At 35.5% G+C, this 21,147-nt stretch overlaps 1 protein-coding gene across 2 annotated transcripts in view; it reads left to right on the top strand.

The window, feature by feature from the left end:
* CRPPA (CDP-L-ribitol pyrophosphorylase A) overlaps nt 1-21,147 on the top strand; it is a 303,329-nt gene that overhangs the window by 145,274 nt on the left and 136,908 nt on the right. For both annotated transcript variants that reach the window (XM_027102579.1, XM_027102578.1), the window contains 2 exons: nt 12,770-12,844; nt 13,301-13,393. In XM_027102579.1, coding sequence (XP_026958380.1) covers nt 12,770-12,844; nt 13,301-13,393 — 168 coding nt within the window. The remainder of the gene's footprint in view (nt 1-12,769; nt 12,845-13,300; nt 13,394-21,147) is intronic.

Genomic DNA, 21,147 nt, shown 5'->3' with positions numbered 1-21,147 from the left:
ATAAGGGCCCGTGATCTAACACTGCTGCAGCATGGCAGAACCTTGGTTCTCGTGCTGCTCTGCCTGCCTGAGAGGATTGAAACACTATCAAGACTTTGGTATGTCTGACAGGCTAGGATCTGAGTCTTGTGGTGGCAGCTTGGTAAGTAGAAGGCCACTGGTTTGATCCACCAGCTGTGTTCATGGTTGGAGGTCCATAGTTGATATAGCATGGCAGAATGGTAACCTCATTTACTTACCACCTCAAAACTCTACCGACATTCATTGTTTTAAAGCTGTAGCTTTTTTCTCTGAAGCTTTCCAGAAGACCAGCCGATAGGGAAGAAGTTTTGGAAAATTTAATCCTTAACTCTCACATATTAATTTAATCTATCAATTCTGATAAGTAAACTGAGCCATGGCGCTTAAGTAATTTGCCCAAAGTTGTACAGCAAATTTGTTGCAGAGCTAGATTCAAACACCCAGGGATATTGGCTCCAGGTGCCAGGTTCTTAACTGCAAGAAAGAGCTTTAGAGCTGTCTAAAAAAAAAAAAATAGAGTAAATGTTCAATGCTAGATGGACAAAACCTCCACAGAAGTCTAAAAATAACCATGAAGTACATGTTAATTGGCAACTCAGAATTTGGAAATAGTACTTCTTAAAGGAGTGTCTCAGGTAAAGACTGCTGAAAAGCAGGATGGAGAGGCTCTGGGCTGTTACCCTGTGACTGAAGGTCCAGACACAGCACCCACAGGCCAGAGGTGACTCCATTGATAAAGACAGTGACTGATGAATTGATGGCCCAGACTCAGCATTCTGTTGGCATCAGTCATAGCTACGTAAGGTTCTCAGGATTTGCAGTATAGAAGTACTTTCCGCCCCAGCTTTCTTGAGGTATAATTGACCAATAAAAGTTGCGTGTATTTAATGTATACAGTGTGATGTTTTGACATACACTTTGAAATGATCACCGTAATCAAGCTAATAGATCCATCACCTCACATAATTACCATTTTCTTTTTTGGGGGTGTGGGTGAGAACACTTAAGATTTACCCTCTTAAGTTTATTTCAGTTATACAATATACTATTGTTAATTACAGCCACCATGCTACGCATTAAATCCCTAAAAACGTATTCATTTTGCATAACTGAAACTTTGCCCTTGGACCAGCATCTCCCCGTTTCCCCTACCCTCTGGCAGCCACAAGACTTTTAACTGTTAACGTGTTGTCTACAGAGTGAAAAGTGTATCTCTCCCTGATTCCCTTGTATATACCCACATTAGTGCCCTTGTTTGAATGGGAGGGAGGTGGGAAATTGATGGATTCAGATTAAGAAATGATCCAGCCAACATGTTCTGTAAAAAGAGTGCTGGCTTTCAGCACTCATGGGAACCTCTGACTCATGGGACTGGAAACACGTTTTTGAACCTCTGACTCATGGGACTGGAAACCAATGCTTTTCAGCCTTAGTTAAGCCTTAACTCTTCTTGAAATGGAAAACAGTTTTTGGCGACGCAGCTTCCTTCCTAATATCCCTACTTTAAATAGTACTTAGAATATGCAGATGTATGCATTTTGTTAGTAGCAAATATTTTGTAAATTCTTATTTTTTTATGATGTAAGGAAAGTATTTCATGGCGGGGGTTTTTCTTTTGGACATACTTTTTAAATTTTACTAAACACATTGGAAGGGTTGTTTTAAATTTTGTTTAAATGTTCTCCGAACCAGAATATTTGCAGGACAAGGAGTTCTAGCCAGCAGATTGTTCCATTTGTTGTGTTTGAGTGTGGAAACGTCAGGAATGATAGCTTAAGATGATGCCATAGAACTTTTTCATAAACAGCCTAATAGCATTGTCTAAGGTGGTCTTTGTTTATTAAAGGTGTCAAAGTCTCCTTTGCTATGTTTAGGTAGAATCTAAGTTTCTTTACTCAAGCATGGAAAATATTGTTTGTTTTCTGTTTGGGAGGAAAGCAGTATGACCAAATAAAAGAGTTAAATTTCACTGGAAACAATTATTAAAACAGTCTCAATTGCAAGATGGAAAAAAATGTAGTTTGGTTTTCATATTTTTTTCAAAGGGGGTAAAAAAATGAGGGTTGGGGAAAAGTCAGAAAATCCCTCAATTCTCAGTGGTATCTCAGCAGAGGCAGGGGAAACTATCAGTGCCTACCATTTTAAAACTCTTCATCTTGTAAAAATAATAATTAGTAAGCTCTACAGTTTATACTGAAAATCACAGAACACACAAATCTGATTTTAAAAATCTGGAGGAAACCTCAAGGCTCTCTCTGTCCCTCAAAATATTTTCACACCTTTTGGTTCTGTAGAATAACTCAGTAAAAATCAGAATTCAAGAAGGTTAAAAATTCAAAAGACAGCATTGCAAGAGATTAATAGAGCAACTGATAATTGCGGAAACAATTAGAGCCACACTGTTATAGAAATAATTAGTACATTAGACATAGAATATAGCAAAGGTCAGGTCAGGTTATTAACATAGACAGAAACTTGGGATAATCACAGTGTATTCCAAGTAAAAACTAAATGATCAATAAGAGAATAGGTGTGAATGATAATAAAGGCATCCAACATATGGATCATGTTTATATGTCAAGTAGACAAACCAAGATGTTATTCTGAAAGTTAGAAGAATATTTCCTTGAAATGACTAACTAGTTCTGTAAGATGTAGAGGGCATATTTTCAAGAAGAATTGAGGAACAGCAACTGACAATTAAATATGGTCTGATTCTAATTAAGATTTTGAACCTCCTCATAAAGAATTCTTCAGGTAGGTACCTAGGAGCAAAAAACAAAAACAAAACTCGTAGAAAGGAGGACACTCTGCCTGACCTCTTGTACCTCCACAGTACTTATTATCCAAATACATACAGTGAAGCGTTGTCTATAAACTTTGGAGGGAATCAAAGGGGAATCCAGGAATACTACCGCCAGCCAAATTGTCATTTAGTTAGAAAGACAACAGGAAAAAAATTCGTATGTAACTTCTATGACTACTTCCTGGTAGAACTACTTGATGTTGAAATCTACCCCAAAAAAATGGTGAATAGAGAGTGAGTAGATGACACATGGACTTTAAAAAGCATCTGGACAATGCTTTGAAACAGTGTTTGAAGACAGTGGTACAGAGACTGCAAATCTCTAAGGGAAAGTGTGAACTAAACTTTTATTCCCAGATAAGCTATTCTTCCAACTAATAGAATGAAGAACTCTAGGAATGTAAAAATGTTGAGGTTTTTATTAAAAAACAAACAAAACCTACTTGCAGCTGAAATTCATCAAATAAAGAAGTGAATTAAAATGAATTTATAAAAGGAGAGGTTTTTATTTAAAACAGTTGTCTTGAGCATAGATAAATTATGTCTAAATTGTGTGAATTATGGCTATAGAATAGTCTATGAATCTAATAAACCTTGTCAGGGTAGAAAAGTACAAGTGACCAGAACAGTGGGTAGAAGAGTTACAAAGTGCTATTTCTTTCTCTCTCATAGTAGGAAATCAATTAGTACTGACTTACAAATGAAGTGCTTTGCCATTGAAAAGTCCAGTGTCTTAATCCTGTTCACGATATTTTACTTAACATTTAGGAAAAGCTCCCTGGAGGTGAAGAATAATCTGAAGTATAGCAGCACCTTCAGTTTTATTATATTTAATGTTTTTTTTTTTTTTTGGCTAACATTAAATAATTTTTAAATGGCATGCATATGATTCCATTTTCATAAAATGTGCTAATGCTTTTGTTCCTTCATCCTTTTGTCCTACCAGTTTACTGCATATATTATTAATAGAGGATTGTTGAAACGATACTTACCTGATGTTCAGGGTAATTATTTCTAGGTAGTGTTATTTTTGGATGAGTTTTTTTTTTTTACCTTTTTAAAAAACTTCCACATAGTTGATTTTAAGAACATACACTTTTCTTTTTCTTCTTGAAACAAGACTGTGCTAAGTTTTAAAAACCTATTTGTCAAGCATTTGCTACTGGGTAAAAACATGTTTCTGTCCTCAGAGACCCCATACCCTAAGAGTATGGGGTCCTCAAGAATTTTATCAGTTTTAATACTTTAAAAGCTAAATTGGAATATCCCTCATGTTCTCATCCTAGACCTTATTTATGTACCTCCAAAGGAAAAATATTTAATTAATTAGTTTATTTATTTATTTATGGCTGCGTTGGGTCTTCGTTGCTGCATGGGGCTTTCTCTAGTTGTGGCAGCGGGGGCTGCTCTTCATTGCGGTGCACGGGCTTCTCATTGCGGTGGCTTCTCTTTGTTGTGGAGCACGGGCTCTAGGTGCATGGGCTTCAATAGTTGTGGCCCGCGGGCTCAGTAGTTGTGGCTCATGCGCTCTAGAGCACAGGCTCAGTAGTTGTGGTGCACGGGCTTAGTTGCTCCACAGCATGTGGGATCTTCCTGGACCAGGGCTTGAACCCGTGTCCCCTGCATTGGCAGGCGGATTCTTAACCACTGCCCAGGGAAGTCCCCAAAAAGAAAATTTTTAAAGTAAGTCATTTTCTTTTTTTTTTCGAGTTCAGAATTCACTCACACTTGTTAAAGTTGAGATACGTGGTTGCCTTATTTCATATCTGTCAAGTCAGAAACTAGGGAGGATTTGAGGATTATACCCAATTTTTATGCGAACACTCATGCCAGTATTGTAAATATTGGTAAAAGACATGAAACTCCAGGGTCAGAGGAAAGAATTTGTTACAGCAGTAGCAGTAAGGAGGATAGCAGTGCAGCACTGATTTTCTGAATTGCAGTTCCTCCCGGGGGAAATACAATTAGGGCTGGGTGTTGCTAGGCAGTGGAATGTATTAAAGAAGAATCTAGATATCGGGAAGCACTGCCCTTATACAGGGACTGCTGGCAAACTAGCCCATCCTCCTCTTACAAGAGAGACATTGTCTTTATTACTGTAGAATGCCAAGCAGATTGCTCTATGGAGAGAGATGTCTCTATCTTTACTTTCTACAACGTAAGCAAATTTGCTCCAAGAAGAGAGATGCCTATTTTTGCAAGTCTGCCTGCTATGTGAACATCCTTGAAGAGCCAATTTGGAGTATACTAGCTATTCATGCCTTTTAAAATGTTTGGATACGTGAGAACCCCCTGAAAAATAATCTCCCTGTAATATCTAGAAGATGAGACTCCTTGAGCAAACTTACTGTTGCACAGTGGAAGCTGATTTTATTTCACTATTGATACATGGCTGATGACTATGGAAGTTTTTTTTGTTTTTTGTTTTTTTTGGAATAATCTTCCCTCTGAAATTTGTACTCAAAAACTTTAAACCAAAGTAAAATTCTTGAAATTCATGAGCCAGGTGATTTCTATAGCGTAGCTAAGATCTCAAAACCTTTACCTCTCTTTCTCAAATATTTCGTCAAAATTAGGTAGAATTAAGCTGAATTCTTCTGAAGAGGCAGTGCTCTTAGAGATACAGAGTTTCACGTTTTACTATGGAACAAGCATTGTATTTTAGATACATAAGTAAAGCTTTCTAAATGTAATGCCAGTATTAACCACGAAAATGTGACTTCTTACAGAGTTATAGCAGAGATATCATTACAACAGAGCCCTTGTTTAGTAGTTTTTTGTTCATATTGCTATAATAGAAAAACTAGAGAATAATTAGAGCATTGAACTATATGGAAGAAAAATTTTATTAAGAAAGCTTTTATAGTGTATGTACTATTTTCTATCTAGTCTGGGACTACCTCTAGTAATAATCTTCCCTTATTATTGTTGCCCTAGTTTAAATCTTATTTCTCTATCATATATAATAATTTCTTTTTGTTTTTATTATTTTTTTTATTGAGGTATAGTTGACATATTAGTTTTAGGTGTATGACATTGTGATTCAACATTTATATACCTTATGGATTGATCACCAAGATAAGTCTAGTAACCATCTGTCACCATACAAAATTACCGCAATATTATTGACTAGATTCCCTTTGTTGTACATTCCATTCCATGACTTACTTTGTAACTGCAAGTTTGTACTACTTTATGTTCTTCACCTGTTTTGCCCATACCCTTACCTCCCCCATCCCCACCCCTCTGGCAACCACCAGCTTGTTCTCCCTTATCTCTGAGTTTCTTTATGTTTTATTTTGTTCGTTCATTTGTTTTGTTTTTTAGATTCCATGTATAAGTGTATTTCTCTCTCGGACTTATTTCATTTAGCATAATACCCTCTGGAATATCATGGATGTTCCATCCATGTTGTCGCAAATGACAAGATTTTATTCTTTTTTTATGGCTGAGTATATTCCACTGTGTATGCATACATACATATGTGTGTGTGTATTTTATATATATATATAAAATACACACACACCTCCACATCTTCAAGCATTCATCTATCAACAGGCACTTCCATATCTTGGCTGCTACATTGAACACAGTGGTGCTTATATCTTTTTGATTAGTGTTTTCATTTTCTTTGGGTAAATACCCAAGAGTGGAATTGCTGGTTAGTATAGTAGTTATAGTTTTAATTTTTGGGGGAACCTCGATACCGTTTTCCATAGTGGCTGCACCAGTTTACATTCTCACCAACAGTGCACTAGGGTTCCTTTTTTTCCACACCTTCCCCAACATTTGCTATTTGTGGTCTTTTTGATGATAGCCATTCTGACAAGTATGAGGTGATCTCTCATGGTGATTTTGATTTGCATTTCTCTGATGATTAGTGATGTTGAGCATCTTTCCATGTGCCTGCTGGCCTTCTATATGTCTTCTTTGGAGAAATGTCTGTTCCGGACTTCCGTCCATTTTTTGATTGGGTTGTGTGTTTGTTTTGATATTCAGTTGTATGAGCTGTTTATGTATTTTGCATATTAACCCTTTTTGGGTCATATCATTTGCAAATACTCCCATTCAGTAGGTTGTATCTTTGTTTTATCAATGATTTCCTTTGCTATTCAAAATCTTGTAAGTTTAATTAGGTCTCATTTGTTTATTTTTGCTTTTGTTTCTTTTGCCTTAGGGGACAGATCCAAAAAAATTTGCTATGATTTATGTCAAAGAGTGTTCTGCCTATGTTTTGTTCTAGGAGTTTTATGGTTTCCGGTCTTTCATTTAAGTCTTTAATCTATCTTGAGTATATTTTTGTATGTGGTATAAGAAAGTGGTCCAGTTTTATTCTTTTGAATGTAACTGTCCAGTTTTTTCAAAACTATTTGTTGAGGAGACTTTCTTTCCACACTATGTATTATTGGCTTCTTTGTCATAAATTAATTAACCAGATATGGGTGGGTTTATTTCTGGGCCCTCTCCTCTGTTCCATTGATCTATATGTCTGCTTTTGTGCCAGTACCATACAGTTTTGATTACTATAGCTTTGTAGTATAGTTTGAAATCAGGGAGCATGTTACCTCCAGGTTTGGTGTTCTTTCTCAAGATTGCTTTGGCTATTTGGGGTCCTTTGTTATTCCATAGGTACTTTAGAATTATTTGTATTAGTTCTACGATAAATGCCATTGGTATTTTGATAGGGACTGTACTGAATCTGTAGATTGCTTTGGGTAGTATCATCATTTTAACAAAATTTTTTTTCCAGTCCATGAACACAGTATGTCTTTCCACTTAATCGTGTCATCTTTAATTTCTTTCATCAATGTTTTATAGTTTTCAGAGTATACGTCTTTAACCTCCTTGGTTAAATTTATTCCTAGGTATTTTATTCTTTTTGATAAAATTATAAATAGAATTGCCTTCTTAATTTCACTTTCTGATAGTTTATTATTAGTGTACAGAACTGCAACATATTTTGTATTCTACAATTTTACTGAATTCATTTATTCTAATAGGTTTTTAGTGGAGTCGGGTTTTCTATACATAGTGTCATATCATCTGCAAATAGTGACAGTTTTATTTTTTCTCTTCCAGTTTGTATTGTTTTTGTGTCTTATTCTGGTGTGATTGCTGTGGCTGGGACTTCCCATACTATGTTGAATAGAAGTGGTGATGGTGGGCATCCTTGTCTTTTGCCTGATCTGAAAGGAAAATCTTTCAGCTCTTCACCATTGAGTATAATGTTAGCTGTGGGTTTGTCATATATGACCTTTTTTATGTTAAGGTATGTTCCCTCTATACCTGCCTTATTAAGAGTTTCCATCATAACTGGATGTTGAATTTTGTCAAAAGTTTCTTCTAGATCTATTGGGGTGATCATATGATTTTTATTCTTCATTTTGTGAATGTGCTGTATCATGTTCATTGATGTGTGAATATTGAATCAGACTTGTGTCCCTGGAATTAATCTCACTTGATTATGGTGTATGATCCTTTTAATGTATTGTTGAATTCAGTTTGCTAATATTTTGTTGAGGATTTTTGCATCTATGTTCATCATTGATATTGGCCTGATGAATATTAATTTTCTTTTTTTGTAGTGTTGTTATATGGTTTTGGTATCACAGTGATGCTGGCCTCCTAAAATGAGTTTGAAGGCATTTCTTCCTTTTCAATTCTTTGGAATAGTTAGAGAAGGGTAGGTATTAAGTCTTATTTAAATGTTTGATAGAATTCACATGTGAAGCCCTCACATCCTAGACTTTTGTTTGTTGGGAGTTTTTTCATTACTGATTTAATTTCATTACCAGTCATCAGTCTGTTCAGATTTTCTATTCTTTCCTGATTCAGTCTTAGAAGATTTTATGTTTCTAGGAATTTATCTGTTTCTTTTAGGTTGTCCAATTTGTTGGTGTATAATTATTAACAGTAATCTCTTATCCATTGTATTTCTGTGGTATTAGTTGTAATTTCTTCTCTTTCTTTTTATTTATTTGGGCTCTCTTTCTTTTTTTCACGATGTGTCTCTCTAAAGGTTTGTGAATTTTTAAAATCTTTTTAAAACCCCAGCTCTTAGTTTCATTGATTTAAAAAGATTTTTTTAAAGTCTCTATTTCATTTATTTTTGCTCTGATTTTCATCATTTCCTTCCTTCAACTAACTGTGTTTCTTTTATTCATCTTTTCCAGGTTCCTTTAGGTGTGAAGTTATATTGTTTATTTGAGATTGTTCTTGTTTTTTGAGGTAGGCCTGCATTACTATAAGCATCCCTTCTAAAACTGCTTTCACTGCATCCCATAGATTTTGGAACAATTGTCTTTCCATTTTCATTTGTTTCAGAGTATTTTTTTTGATTTCTTCATTGACCCATTAATTGATTAGTAGCTTTTGGTTTAGGCTCCAAAATGTTTGTGGTTTTTTTTTCCAGTTTTCTTCTTGTAATTGATTTATAGTTTTATACTGTTTGGGTCAGAAAAGATGCTTGGTGTGATTTCAGTCTTCTTAAATTTATTGAGACTTGTTTTGTGGCCTAACATGAGATCTATCCTGGAGAATGTTCATGTGTATTTTTAAAGAATGTGTATTCTGCTATTTTGGGGGTGAAAGGTCTATATATATATCTATTTTTAGTGGTCTAGTGTGTCTTTAAGGCCAGTGTTTCCTTATTGATATTCTGTCTGATATGTCTATTGGTGTAAGTGGAGTGTTAAAGTCTACTATTATCATATTACTGTCAATACCTTCCTGTATGTGTGTTAATATTTGCTTTATATTTGCTCCTTTTTTGGGTGCATAGATATTTATAAGTGTTACAGTCTCTTGTTGAATTGATCCCTTTATCTTTATATAATGACATTCTTTGTCTCTTGTTACATTTTTTGTTTTAAAGTCTAGTTTGTCTGATATGCATATTGCTACCCTAGCTTATATGGAAAATCTTTTCTATTCTTTCACTTTTAGTCTGTGTGTGTCTTTAGATATGAAGTGAGTTGCTTGAAGGTGACCTATAGATGGGTCTTATTTTTTTATCCGTTCAGCCACCTGTGTCTTTTGATTATAGCATTTAGTTCATTTTGATTGAAGTGACTGTTGATTAGGTATGTACTTATTGTCATTTTGTTAGTTGTTTTCTGATTGGTTTTGTAGTTCTTTATCGCTTTCTTCTTCTCTGGTTCTTTTCCCTTCTCATTTGATGACTTTCTTTAGTGTTATGTTTGGATTCCTTTCTCTATTTTTTGTGTATCTGTTAGAGGTTTTTGACTTGTGGTTACCATAAGGTTTATATATAACAAACTATGTATATAGTAGCCTATTTTAAGTTGATGGCGTCTTGAGTTCAAACACGTTCTAAAAGCACAACATTTTATTCTTACCCATGCTTTATATTTTTGATGTCATATTTTATATCTTTTTACTTTGGGTATCATTTAAATAAATATTTTAGATACAATTTTACTACTTCTGTCTTTTAATCTTCATACTAGCTATATAGGTGGTTGATCTACTACTACCTTTACTATATGTTTGCCTTTACCAGTGAGTTTTTCCTTCATAAATTTCTGGTTTCTAGCTATGGCCTTTTCCATTTAAAGAATTCCCTTTAACATTTCTTATAAGGCCAGTTTTGTGGTGATGAACTACTTTAGCTTTTGCTTCTGGGAAACTCTGTATCTTGCCAGGTAGAGTATTCTTGGTTGTAAGTTTTCTCCTTTCTGTACTTTGAATATATCATGCTAGTCTCTTCTGGGGCCTATAAAGTTTCTGCCGAAAAGTAGCTGATAGTCTTGTGGGGCTGTTCCCTTGTATGTAACTAGTTGCTTTTCTCTTGCTGATTTTAAAATTCCCTCTTTATATTTAAATTTTGACATTTTAATTATAATGTGTCTTGGTGTGGGTCTCTTTGGGTTCATCTTGTTTGGTACTGTCTGTGCTTCCTGGACATGGATGTCTGTTTCCTTCCCCAGATTTGGGAAGTTTTTAGCCATTGTTTTTTCAAATAGGTTTTGTGTCCTTGTCTCTCTTTGCCTTCTGGGGCCCCTGTGCTTCAAATGTTAGTATACTTGATGTTGTATCAGAGGTCCCTTTTTCTTTTGTTCTCATTTTTTAAAATTCTTTTTTTATTTTTGTTGTTTTGATTGGGTGATTACAAGTACCCTATCATGCAGATTGATGATTCATTCTTCTGCATCTTCTGATCTCTTGTTGATTCCCTCTAGTGTATTTTTCATTATAGTTATTGTATTCTTCAGCTCTGATTGGCTCATTTTTATATTTTCTTTTTAAGTTCTCACTGAGTTCACATACTTCTCTCCATTCAGTGAGGTTATTTATTACTGTTAATTTGAACTCTTTATCTGATAGAACTGTTCTTTTTTTGAAGTTTTGCCAACTTTCATTTGGAAGATAGTCTTTTGTTTCCTCATTTTACCTAACTCTGTTTCTGTGTATTAGGTATATCAGCTACATCTCCTGGTTTTGAAAGAGTGACCTTGTATAAATGGTGTCCTGTGGGGCCTGATGGTGCAGTCTCCCCTGGTCATTGTGCCCTCCTCTTGTGGTTGGGCCACAGTTGTTGCAGGCATGCTGAAACAGTGTGCTGGTTCTTGGCCTGGCTGGCTGAGAGGTCTGGCCACAACTGCTCCTGGCCTGCTGATGTGTGGGGCTGGCTTCTGAGAGCAGGAGCCACTTTGGAGAGGTGCTGGTGCTAACTGAGGCCAGCCACTGGGTGGGGTGGGGCAGCAGGTACTTTGGAGAAGCTAGCCGGGTTGGGTGGGTTGAGGAGGGCTGTTCCTCAGGGGAATACTGGGGTGGGGCACATGGGTTAACTAGGTTGATGAACAGTGGCAGAAATGGCAACGGCCTGGTAGGTAGAAGAGTTTGAAAAAAAAAAATGTTGCCTGCCACTGCTTCTGTCCCTGGAGAGAGTTCTACCAGATTTCTGCCCCTCCAGCACAAGCCCTGAAATTAGTCAGTAAATTTCCTTTGATAATACCTAGGCTCTTTTCAGGGCTCTGCCTCTGTGCTGGGACTCTGAGTGAGTTTGTGTGTGAGCCTTTCACGAGCAGTATCTTGATTTCTCACAGCCCTCTACCTCTCCCGGATGTGCGCCCCACTGGTTTTCAAAGGCAGATGTTATGGGGGCTCATCTTCCTGGTGCAGGCCCCTCGGGATGGGGAGTCCAATGTGGGGCTCCTAGCTCCTAGCTCCTCAGGGGGAACCTTCATGGTTGCGATATCCCTCCTGCTTATGGACAGCTGCACTGGGGGTGGGGGTTCTGATTAGACTGCATGTCTGCCCCTCTGCCCGTCCTTCCTGTCTTGATGTGGCCTTTTCTTTATAGCATTGGTTGTAGAAAGTCTGTTCTGCTAATCTTCAAGTCATTCTCAGAGATAGTCATTCTATATGTAGTTGTAGTTTTGGTGTTTCATGGGAGGGGTGAGCTCAGGATCTTCCTACTCTGCTATCTTGATCTGGACCCTCAGAAGGCGGCCTATGATGGTAATCTCTTGTTGCTTTCCCTGTTTCTAGTCATTCCATATTTAGTTAAATGTATTCTTTGTAACTGTAGTATTTAACATGCTTCCAGAATTCTCTAAAACTTCTTGTCTAACCAATTTTTAAATTTTATTCAAATATTTTCTACTGTATATTTTTTGTATAAGAAAAACCAGACTATTTGCCTATTCCTGAATATATCTTGAGCTTTTTCAACATTTTTTTATCTAAAACAATTTCCTATATCCTTATTTGCTACAATAATGTTAATTATTTTGGGACTACTTCAAGTGGGTTTTTTTTGGTAGCCTCATAAACTTCAGTCTGAATTATTTTGCTCTTATGCATGGTCCTTGGTGTTATGTGCCTATAGAAATTTTGTGCTCATAAAGTTGTTTATGCTCATGTTTGGTCTTTCTATCTAGTTTGTAAACTCTTTTTTCCTCTAATTTTTTCTCCTAGCATGTAAAAGTCACGTCTGGCAGAGATCTTCAGCAAATCATCTTAGAGCAATGCTACAATTTTGTTTGTGTGAATGTAAGTAGTTAATACAAATGATTGAAAGCACTTGAGGATTTGTATAAATGTAATGTTTGACAAGTAGTTAGTTTTCTTGTTTCTTAAGTATTTGAATTTAAGATTTTGATAGGTGAGTTGTGTTATTCAATATGTATTTAGAAATGTTATTTTTGTCTTTTGAAATAGGGAAATAACATTTTCTAACAACCTAGTTCACGTAATGAGAAGAGGGTGATATTTCTTTAAACGGTATTTTCAAATTTCTGGTAAAAAGTAGATAAGAAGATAGGTTTGAATTAATGAATTAAAAAATTTTAATAGCGATAATCTTATGGGTATCCTTTAACATTGTTTGAAAATTTAAAATTAAGCTTGGTAGATATTTTGAATGTTTAAATGTTTAAAAGCTCTCCATTTTTCTACTTGAATGAACTAAGTCACTTAAGAACTTCTTTTATTTTTCTGGTCTTTCAGGTTATGACCTCTGATTTTGAAGAAACCCAGAAATTACTGAATATGCTTGAAGAGAGTAATCTTTCCATTTTATATCCTGTTGTTGTTATTTCAGTAAGTGAATTAATGCAGATTTTTCAAACTTAGGCTTTGTTCCTTGAAATTCAACTTTTCTTTTTAACAAAATTTCATCCAACTGAAGAAATCCATCTAAACCCAAACGAAAAACCTCTTCTCGGTGGGTTCTTGAACGCACTTTCTTGCTTTGAGTAATCTGACTGCAGGTCCTTATTATTTCAATTATTTGGTTGAACTGATAGGTTTTCACCCTAGTAAAAATTGCATGTCTTTTCCTTCATTAGAATTTCAGAGGTTATTGCTGAGTTGACTTGTTGTTTGGATAATGTGAAAGAGCTTTATTTTAGTGTACTACCAGAATGCCATTAGAGAAGAAATCCCAAAGTTAAAAAACTGAGGGGCACAAATCAGATGGAAGAAAATACTCTTAGGTTGTTTCATCTTCTCTGTTCCATGGACAGCAAAAGTAGAATGAGCGGACTTCCCTGGTGGCGCAGTGGTTGAGAGTCCGCCTGCTGATGCAGGGGACACAGGTTCGTGCCCCGGTCTGGGAGGATCCCCCATGCCGCGGAGTGGCTGGGCCCGTGAGCCATGGCTGCTGAGCCTGCGCATCCGGAGCCTGTGCTCCGCAACGGGAGAGACCACAGCAGTGAGAGGCTCGCGCACCGCAAAAAAAAAAAAAAAAAAAAAAAAGTAGAATGAGCAACAGATAAAAGAGAAGTCCTAGAAAAATGGCCCATGAAAGTTTGGGAGAGATCTTTTCTGTGAAAGCCTAAAAATGTATGTTTAGTACAGAATTCACTTGATTGGCCTTTTTAACTGTGCAGCAGAGGGGTATTTCAGAGGGCAAGACCAGGAAGTAACAAAACCAGAGCCCAGGACTGACAAACTAGCTGAGAAGAATCTGTTGTCAGCAGCATTTTGCTGTGGGAAGGCGTTCCAAACATGAAATTTTCAAAACAATTGCTTAGCAATTGTTGAATTCATAAAGCTCAGGCCTGTGCCATAGTGTGGGAATTAAATTCTTGTTAGGTGAGATTGTTAATACAGAATAAAGAAAATTTGCACTAAAAATAAGTAGCTCTAGACTGAGCCATGCAAGTAGAAACAGATTAGCAATTGGGGGAAGTTTGATGATTTCACCTGCCTATTGTATTTGATTTTATGCCCTAGAGATGAGTTCCATGAGTGCTGCTGGTCATGGAAACCCAGATTCCTCATGTGAATGATTTTAACAGAAATATAGATGTTTTCATTGATATTTTTAGGAACAGCATGAAATGTTCCGAATGCTGAAGGGCTCTAAGTCTTCATAGGTTGGAGATAAATTCGGAGTTCTGTTTGGCTCCCTATTCATTGCTCCACATTAACTTTCTTAGAAATCTCATTCACACCATGTCCCCAGATATTCTTCTGAAGAGGCAGAAGAGTGCTGTAAAGAGAGCAAAGGCTTTAAATTCAGAATACCTTGCTTCCTTGGTCAAGTTACTTAACTTTTCTGAGGCTTGCTTTCCTCCTTTTAGAAATGAGGCTAGTAGCCCTACTTCTTAAATCACTGTCAGGATTAAAATGATTGAATGTAAAATGTAGTTGATATTATAGTGCTGGGCCCTTGGCAGCCGTGCAATGTTAGTTTCATTTAATAGTCTAGCTCCTGCTCTTTCCAATTTGGATGAGACGAACCAAAGCTCACTGATGCTGCTCTAATCTGATTCCTGAGCTTCAGTCCTACATTGTTCAGCATTTTATCAGGTACTTCCATTTGAGTACTTGACTATCTTCTCACACCTAGCATGTCAGATCTCTCCCAGAAGCACATTCCCCATCAGTTGACTTCTCTTAGTGGCAGTATAGTTGTGGCAGGCATGCAGGTGGGAATCTGTGTCATCAATGAATTTTCCTTCTACCCCTTTCCTCTGCTTCTTTTCACCAAATACATACACACACACAGCATTTTTAAACTGTTAGTTCTTGTAGTTTATTGTTACTATTGTATCTCAAGTTCAGTCCTTTGCATTGCTTCCATAAATATTTGCATTTAGTTTTCTCTTGACTCCTGTAGAGTTCCATTTCACATATCCTAGTAAATGCCAGATTTTCATTCTTTTTTTGGCTACCTAGTGTTCTGTATTAAACTAAGGGAAAAGATGGACAATCCTCTAGTTAGGAAGGAAGTGTCTACAAGAACTAGTTTTAGAATAGTATTATTATAAGTCAGTATACGCTAAGTCAATATGCTATAAAAACTGTAAAATGTTCACTTTAAACTGGAGAGTTGTCACTCTATAGTTAATACTTGTCTACCTGTTATTTTCCCATTACATAGGTAGAATCAGTGTGGTGATTATTAGGGTTATTATTAAACTTAATAGGAAAATGTCTCTAGAACATATCTGGAATCTGTATCCTTGGGGTGGAACAAATCACTGGAAAGGTAAAGAATACTGCCTTGTTGGATTGAGAGTCAAGTAAATTGTCTCTGGATTTTTTAATTGTCCTGTAAATGATTGTGTAAAGCCTTCATCTTTTTTTCCTTCTGATGCTGCTTTACCCCCAAATTGCCAAAAGGCCATTTCAGTTTCCCTGTGACTTAAAATTTGGCAGAATCATTCAAATATTCCCCAAATAAATAGTTGTATGGAAAATATAGTGTAGAATAGAAGACTTAAAGTTGAGTCTAGATATCTGGGGACACAATTTTTACATTAGTTAAGTGGGAACAGTGCATACACATATAGTGTGTGGATATGGAAGTATGAATACATATGCAGACATATATACATATATATGTAATTGAAAAGATATTATGTGAATCAGATAGCTCTGAGGCTGTGGTGTGTTTACTTTGCTTCTATCTGAATTACTTCTCTAGAAGATTAAGCCAAGACAAGAAGGACCCTACCATGGGGGATTTTTTTTTTTTTTTTTAAATAAGCCTTTTTAAAGCACTTTTAAATTCTGAGAAGAGTCTGTTCATTTGCTTCCCTCAACAGGTAGATTTTATTCATCAGAAAATAAATCCAAAGTGCCATCCGAGTCATAGGAAAGTATCTCCATTTTTATTTGGGGATTATGTGATTCAATAGTCATTGAACGCATGTATTGTAAATGTTTACAGGCCTATTTTTTCTTGGCTGACGTGTAGTACAGTGGTCCTTTTTCCTATGCCATGGTTTATCAACTTTGATTTTCAGTCCATCTGAAGAGAGGAAGGCTTGGTCGGAATCAGTCAGATGAAAAGGAAAATTGTGGTTGAGTAGGTGTTTGTGAGGGTTTTTTCAACTCAGAGGGTATTTAGTTAAGGCCCTCATTTGCAGTGTCATCATGTTTTACTGTACAAGGACAAATATTCAGAAGAAATGGGACTGAAAGTCAGTTTAGCTGGGGCGTTTGTTTGACGAAAACATTAGATCATGTTCTCAGTGCTAAAAAATTAATGTCAGGACTACAGTATTGATGAAGCCCACATCTCTCTTCTATTATATTCTTATGTAGATACAGAAAAATATTTTGGAATACCCCGGTTAGCTGTCATTCAGTAGTCATTCAGAAGGTACGTGTGACTTTCAAGTTCATTCTGGAGTGTTTACACCTTGGAGGGAGCTAACTACTAAAGGAATGGACGGTTAATGGTGCTGGGTTCTAGGTATTTAGGATACTTAGGTTTTAGTTCAGGTTCTGTAGGATTCTTGGTTGTTCAAAGATAAGAGATCAACTTCTCCCTGGATTTTATGAAAGCAAAATGGGTTAGGAAATACTTAATGCAGGAGGTTTTTGTTATCTAAGATAAACTGGCATAGGTAGAGGCTACTGCTTTAAGATCCATGTAGAGAAAGGAACAAAATTTTAGCATGAGAAGTAGGACAAATAATTGGGATTTTATTTTAGAAGAACTAAGATATTTATTAAAATAATTTTATCTTCTATTTTTAAAATTTAGCTTATGTTTGCAAAAATAAACTTTTTTGAATGATCTTGTAGACATTTATATGATAATATGTTGTGACATGCTTCATTTCAACTGGTCATTTTTGCGAAAATGTTTTTGGTTATTTTTAGTTTTGTAAGAAATATTCTTTATTACTATGTTCAAAATACCTTTTTGGACTATCTATTTGGTCATCATTCTTATATTCTTTTTATGTATTTTAAGTAGTCTCATTTTGCCTGCTTCTTAATTCTTGATGATGTTGAATATGATTTAAGGAATTTATCAATGTTAATTTGATCAACTTAAAAAATCTTCTGTTTTGGTAGGTATAACTTAACTGTAGTTATAATGAGTTATCAGAACTTTCCAAATTTCCGTAGTCAGCTGGAGACTGACGGATGATAAAATAGGTGCTAGCATTAAAGTGAGGAGAGATAGTTGGGTGGGGTCACTATTTAAGTATTCTGTTTCTCAGTGCATCTGTGTGGCTTAGGATGACGTTGGTTATTGTATGCAATCTTTCAACTGTGAGCCTTTGGGAACACATATTTGGATAGCAGTCACACCTTGTACTAGACTAGTCTCTACTTGAAAGAAAAAAAAAGCCTTTTTAAAACTAGGAACTGGTTGGCATGAAGGAATTTTAAAAATCTAGATCACTTTCTGTGTTTTTTTAACAAGAAAAACCTTATAAACATTAAAGGCCAATGCTTTCTTTCGTAAAGTTGTATAAGAATTATGTTTAAGAATCCTTTTCAGATGTGATTTTTGATGCTGTTTAGTCTATCACGTAAGTTATCAAGGAGCCAAGTTTTTATACCGAGTTGACTGAAGTTTTTGTTAGCCTGTCGTTCTTGTGGTTACCAGGGGGTGTATAGTACTGCTAGCACCTTTTCCAGATTGCAGCAACAGGGTCATCTGAAAGCTCTTTTGGAATGATCTGATACAATAACTATCAACATGGGACATGTTCAGTTTTCTATTTTCTACTATTTTCTATTATTTGTTTTTTTCACTACTTAAGTAATGATAAATATTTTTGTTCACTACTTAAGTAATGATAAACAAATATTTAGAAAAGACAATATTTGAGATCTATTAGAATAGTAAAAGGTAAATTCATAAAGTTTCTGATATAAAAATCACTCCAAAAAAAACCCCATAGGCTTCTATTTAAATTGTACAAGACACAAAAGTGTTAAGAGTCTGAATCGTAGGTTGTCTTTGCTTAGAAATTAATGATCAGAGAAGTGTTTTTTCCCTGGTAATGGAGGAGATTTTCAGAAGACAAAGCTAAGTGTAGCTGTTTTCCATCCAAGATCATCTAAAATCAAATGTAAAACTGTCAAAAAATACTTTCCAGGTCCAGAAAATAAAATAGAGATTCTACTTTTTTTGGATCTGGCAAGATTTCCACAAAATATTCTTTAGTACTACTATCAGATGAGATAATGGACAGGAGATAATATTCTTACTTATTCAGTGAGCATAGCTGATTCATATAATAGGCACCAAAAGTTTAATTTTTAAAAGCAGAAAGAAATTGACCACAAATTTAAGTGGAAGTTAAAAACTGAGAAATGAAGCATATTCTTTAATTTTACTTGATAAAATGGTTTATCACTTTCCACAGCAAAAGAATTTTACAGTAATTATCTGGATAATTATCCAAGAGCTCTAATTTCCCCTGACAATGTAGACAATAATTTTATTGGTGCTTTAGGAGAGATAGGAATCTTTTCATGAATTTACTTAAGCAAAAAACAGAAATTCCCATATGGAATTTTAATGCTTTGAAAAACATAAATAAACCTTCAAAAGTGCCTAATTTAGTTCTAGTTACAGGAAAGTAGTTTATTGACATAATAGATCAGAATACATGATCTTTAAAATACTTCAAAATGTTTAATATTTGAACATGTCAGCAAATAAAAAAAATGGAAAACCACCATCAATTGACACTTGATACGTTCACATCTGGGGAAACTGTCACAGAGATGTAAATTGTTTCCAGAAGGTTCCACACTCACCAGTGGCAGAGCCAGGAACAGAATCAATCCAATGTGCAGTTTATCATATACACTTGTTACTCTAATGCTCTCATGAATGTGTTAAATAATAAGATGGAAAGAGATTAAAAATACACATATACATATATATATGTGTTTAAAATTTCTTCCTAATAAAGAACAAATGACAATTGAAAAACACATTGATTCCTTCTTTTAAGTGCTAATGGTTTCTTTCTTTAGCTTCACAGGGTACTGAGCCTTTATTGAACTTAAGTTATAAAAATCTGTGGTCCTGTTAAATTTCTTAACAGAACCCAGCATGTGTATTTTTCCCTTTAACTTCTTGTTCTATACATTTCATTCTGTTAACCTTATTACTACTGGACTAAGAAAGTGTGTTTTTAAGGCAAAATTTCTTATAAGACCAAAAAAGAGAGCGCTTCCTATCATAATTCTTACTGCTTCCATATTGGGTTTACTCTTTATGGGGCACAGTTTACCTTAGAACAATATTGGTTTGAACTGCGCAGGTCCACTTATAGGCAGATTTTTTTTAGTAGTAAATACTATAGTACTATAGGATCCTAGTTGGTTGAATCCACAGATGCTGAGGAACTGTGGGATGGAGGAGGAATCATGTATTCGGAGGGCTGACCGTAAGTTATGTGTGGATTTTCAGCTGTGCAAAGGGTTGGTGCCCCTAACCCCCCATATTGTTCAAGGGTCAACTATGAATGTTTCAGGTCCTAGTTTATTTACATTTATTTTTGAATGGATATTGTGTGTGTGTGTGTGTGTGTGTGTGTGTGTGTGTGTGTGTGTGTGTGTGTGTGTGTGTGTGTGTGTGTGTGTGTGTTTAATAGCCAATGAATGACCAAGGGATTAGGCCCCATTCCCTCTTCTATTCCTGTCTCAACCATGTTGCTATTGTAGCCTTATGGATACCTTGATTTTTCCCTTAGAAAATTATAACTTTATTATATGTTAAACGTCTGTGATGTCATCACTTAAGATACTTTAAAGTTCTCTCTTTCATGTTTGTACACAGCTTCAGTGGCAGAAATGCAATCACTTCCACAAAATTCTACAAATGTTTTCATTTGTTTTCTTCTCATATAGTAAGTCTCAGGTATTTCCTGCCTAAATCAGTAATAAAATCTAAGTAAATATTGGTTTAAAATACCTTTGGAACCTTTTTGCCCTTTCAGTCACTAAGGGATTCATATCTAACACAAAGATGAGGAATGATGAAGTCATTCTTGTAGGAGGTGTTGAGTAGAAAGAATTGACTGCTTTTTTAAGTTTTAGGAGATCTTTGCTTCCGGCTAAATGGTTACTAGAAAGTTTGTGTTGTGGGATATAGAAATTCCCTAAGATTAACTGTGATGGACATGTAACTGATGATGTGTAAAGAACTGATTCTCATAGGACATACCTTCTGGTAGTCTTTCTTTTAATGAATAAAGGCTACTTATTTTCAGATAGAATGATGTTCTAATGGGTGTACAAATAGAATGAATTCCAGAGAACTTTTTCTCTGTTTTCAGAATAATTTTTTTTTCTTGATTAAGCATGGAGTTTGGAATCACTAATTTTCTATTTTAAGTAGTTTACTAAACTTGGTCAGATGAACAAAGTTGTTTGTGAATTTATTTGCCAGTGCTGTCCTAGCAAATCAGTTTATAAAATTTAACATGAAATGAATAGGCAAAAAAATGAAAATAGCCTCCTTTGTTAAGTGGCTTACATGAATTTTAGCCCTAGAAAAGGAAATAAACAATTGGTTTGGTCATTCCCTCTTCAATAGCAGGTGCGGTCTTACCTTTATTAGATTTTTTTGTGCACTG

This window comes from Aethalodelphis obliquidens, unplaced genomic scaffold (genome assembly GCF_003676395.1).
Source record: "Aethalodelphis obliquidens isolate GAN/ISIS:26980383/991018 unplaced genomic scaffold, ASM367639v1 scaffold5, whole genome shotgun sequence".
Lineage (NCBI taxonomy): Eukaryota > Metazoa > Chordata > Mammalia > Artiodactyla > Delphinidae > Aethalodelphis > Aethalodelphis obliquidens.
This window is presented reverse-complemented; position numbering and strand designations above follow the sequence as displayed.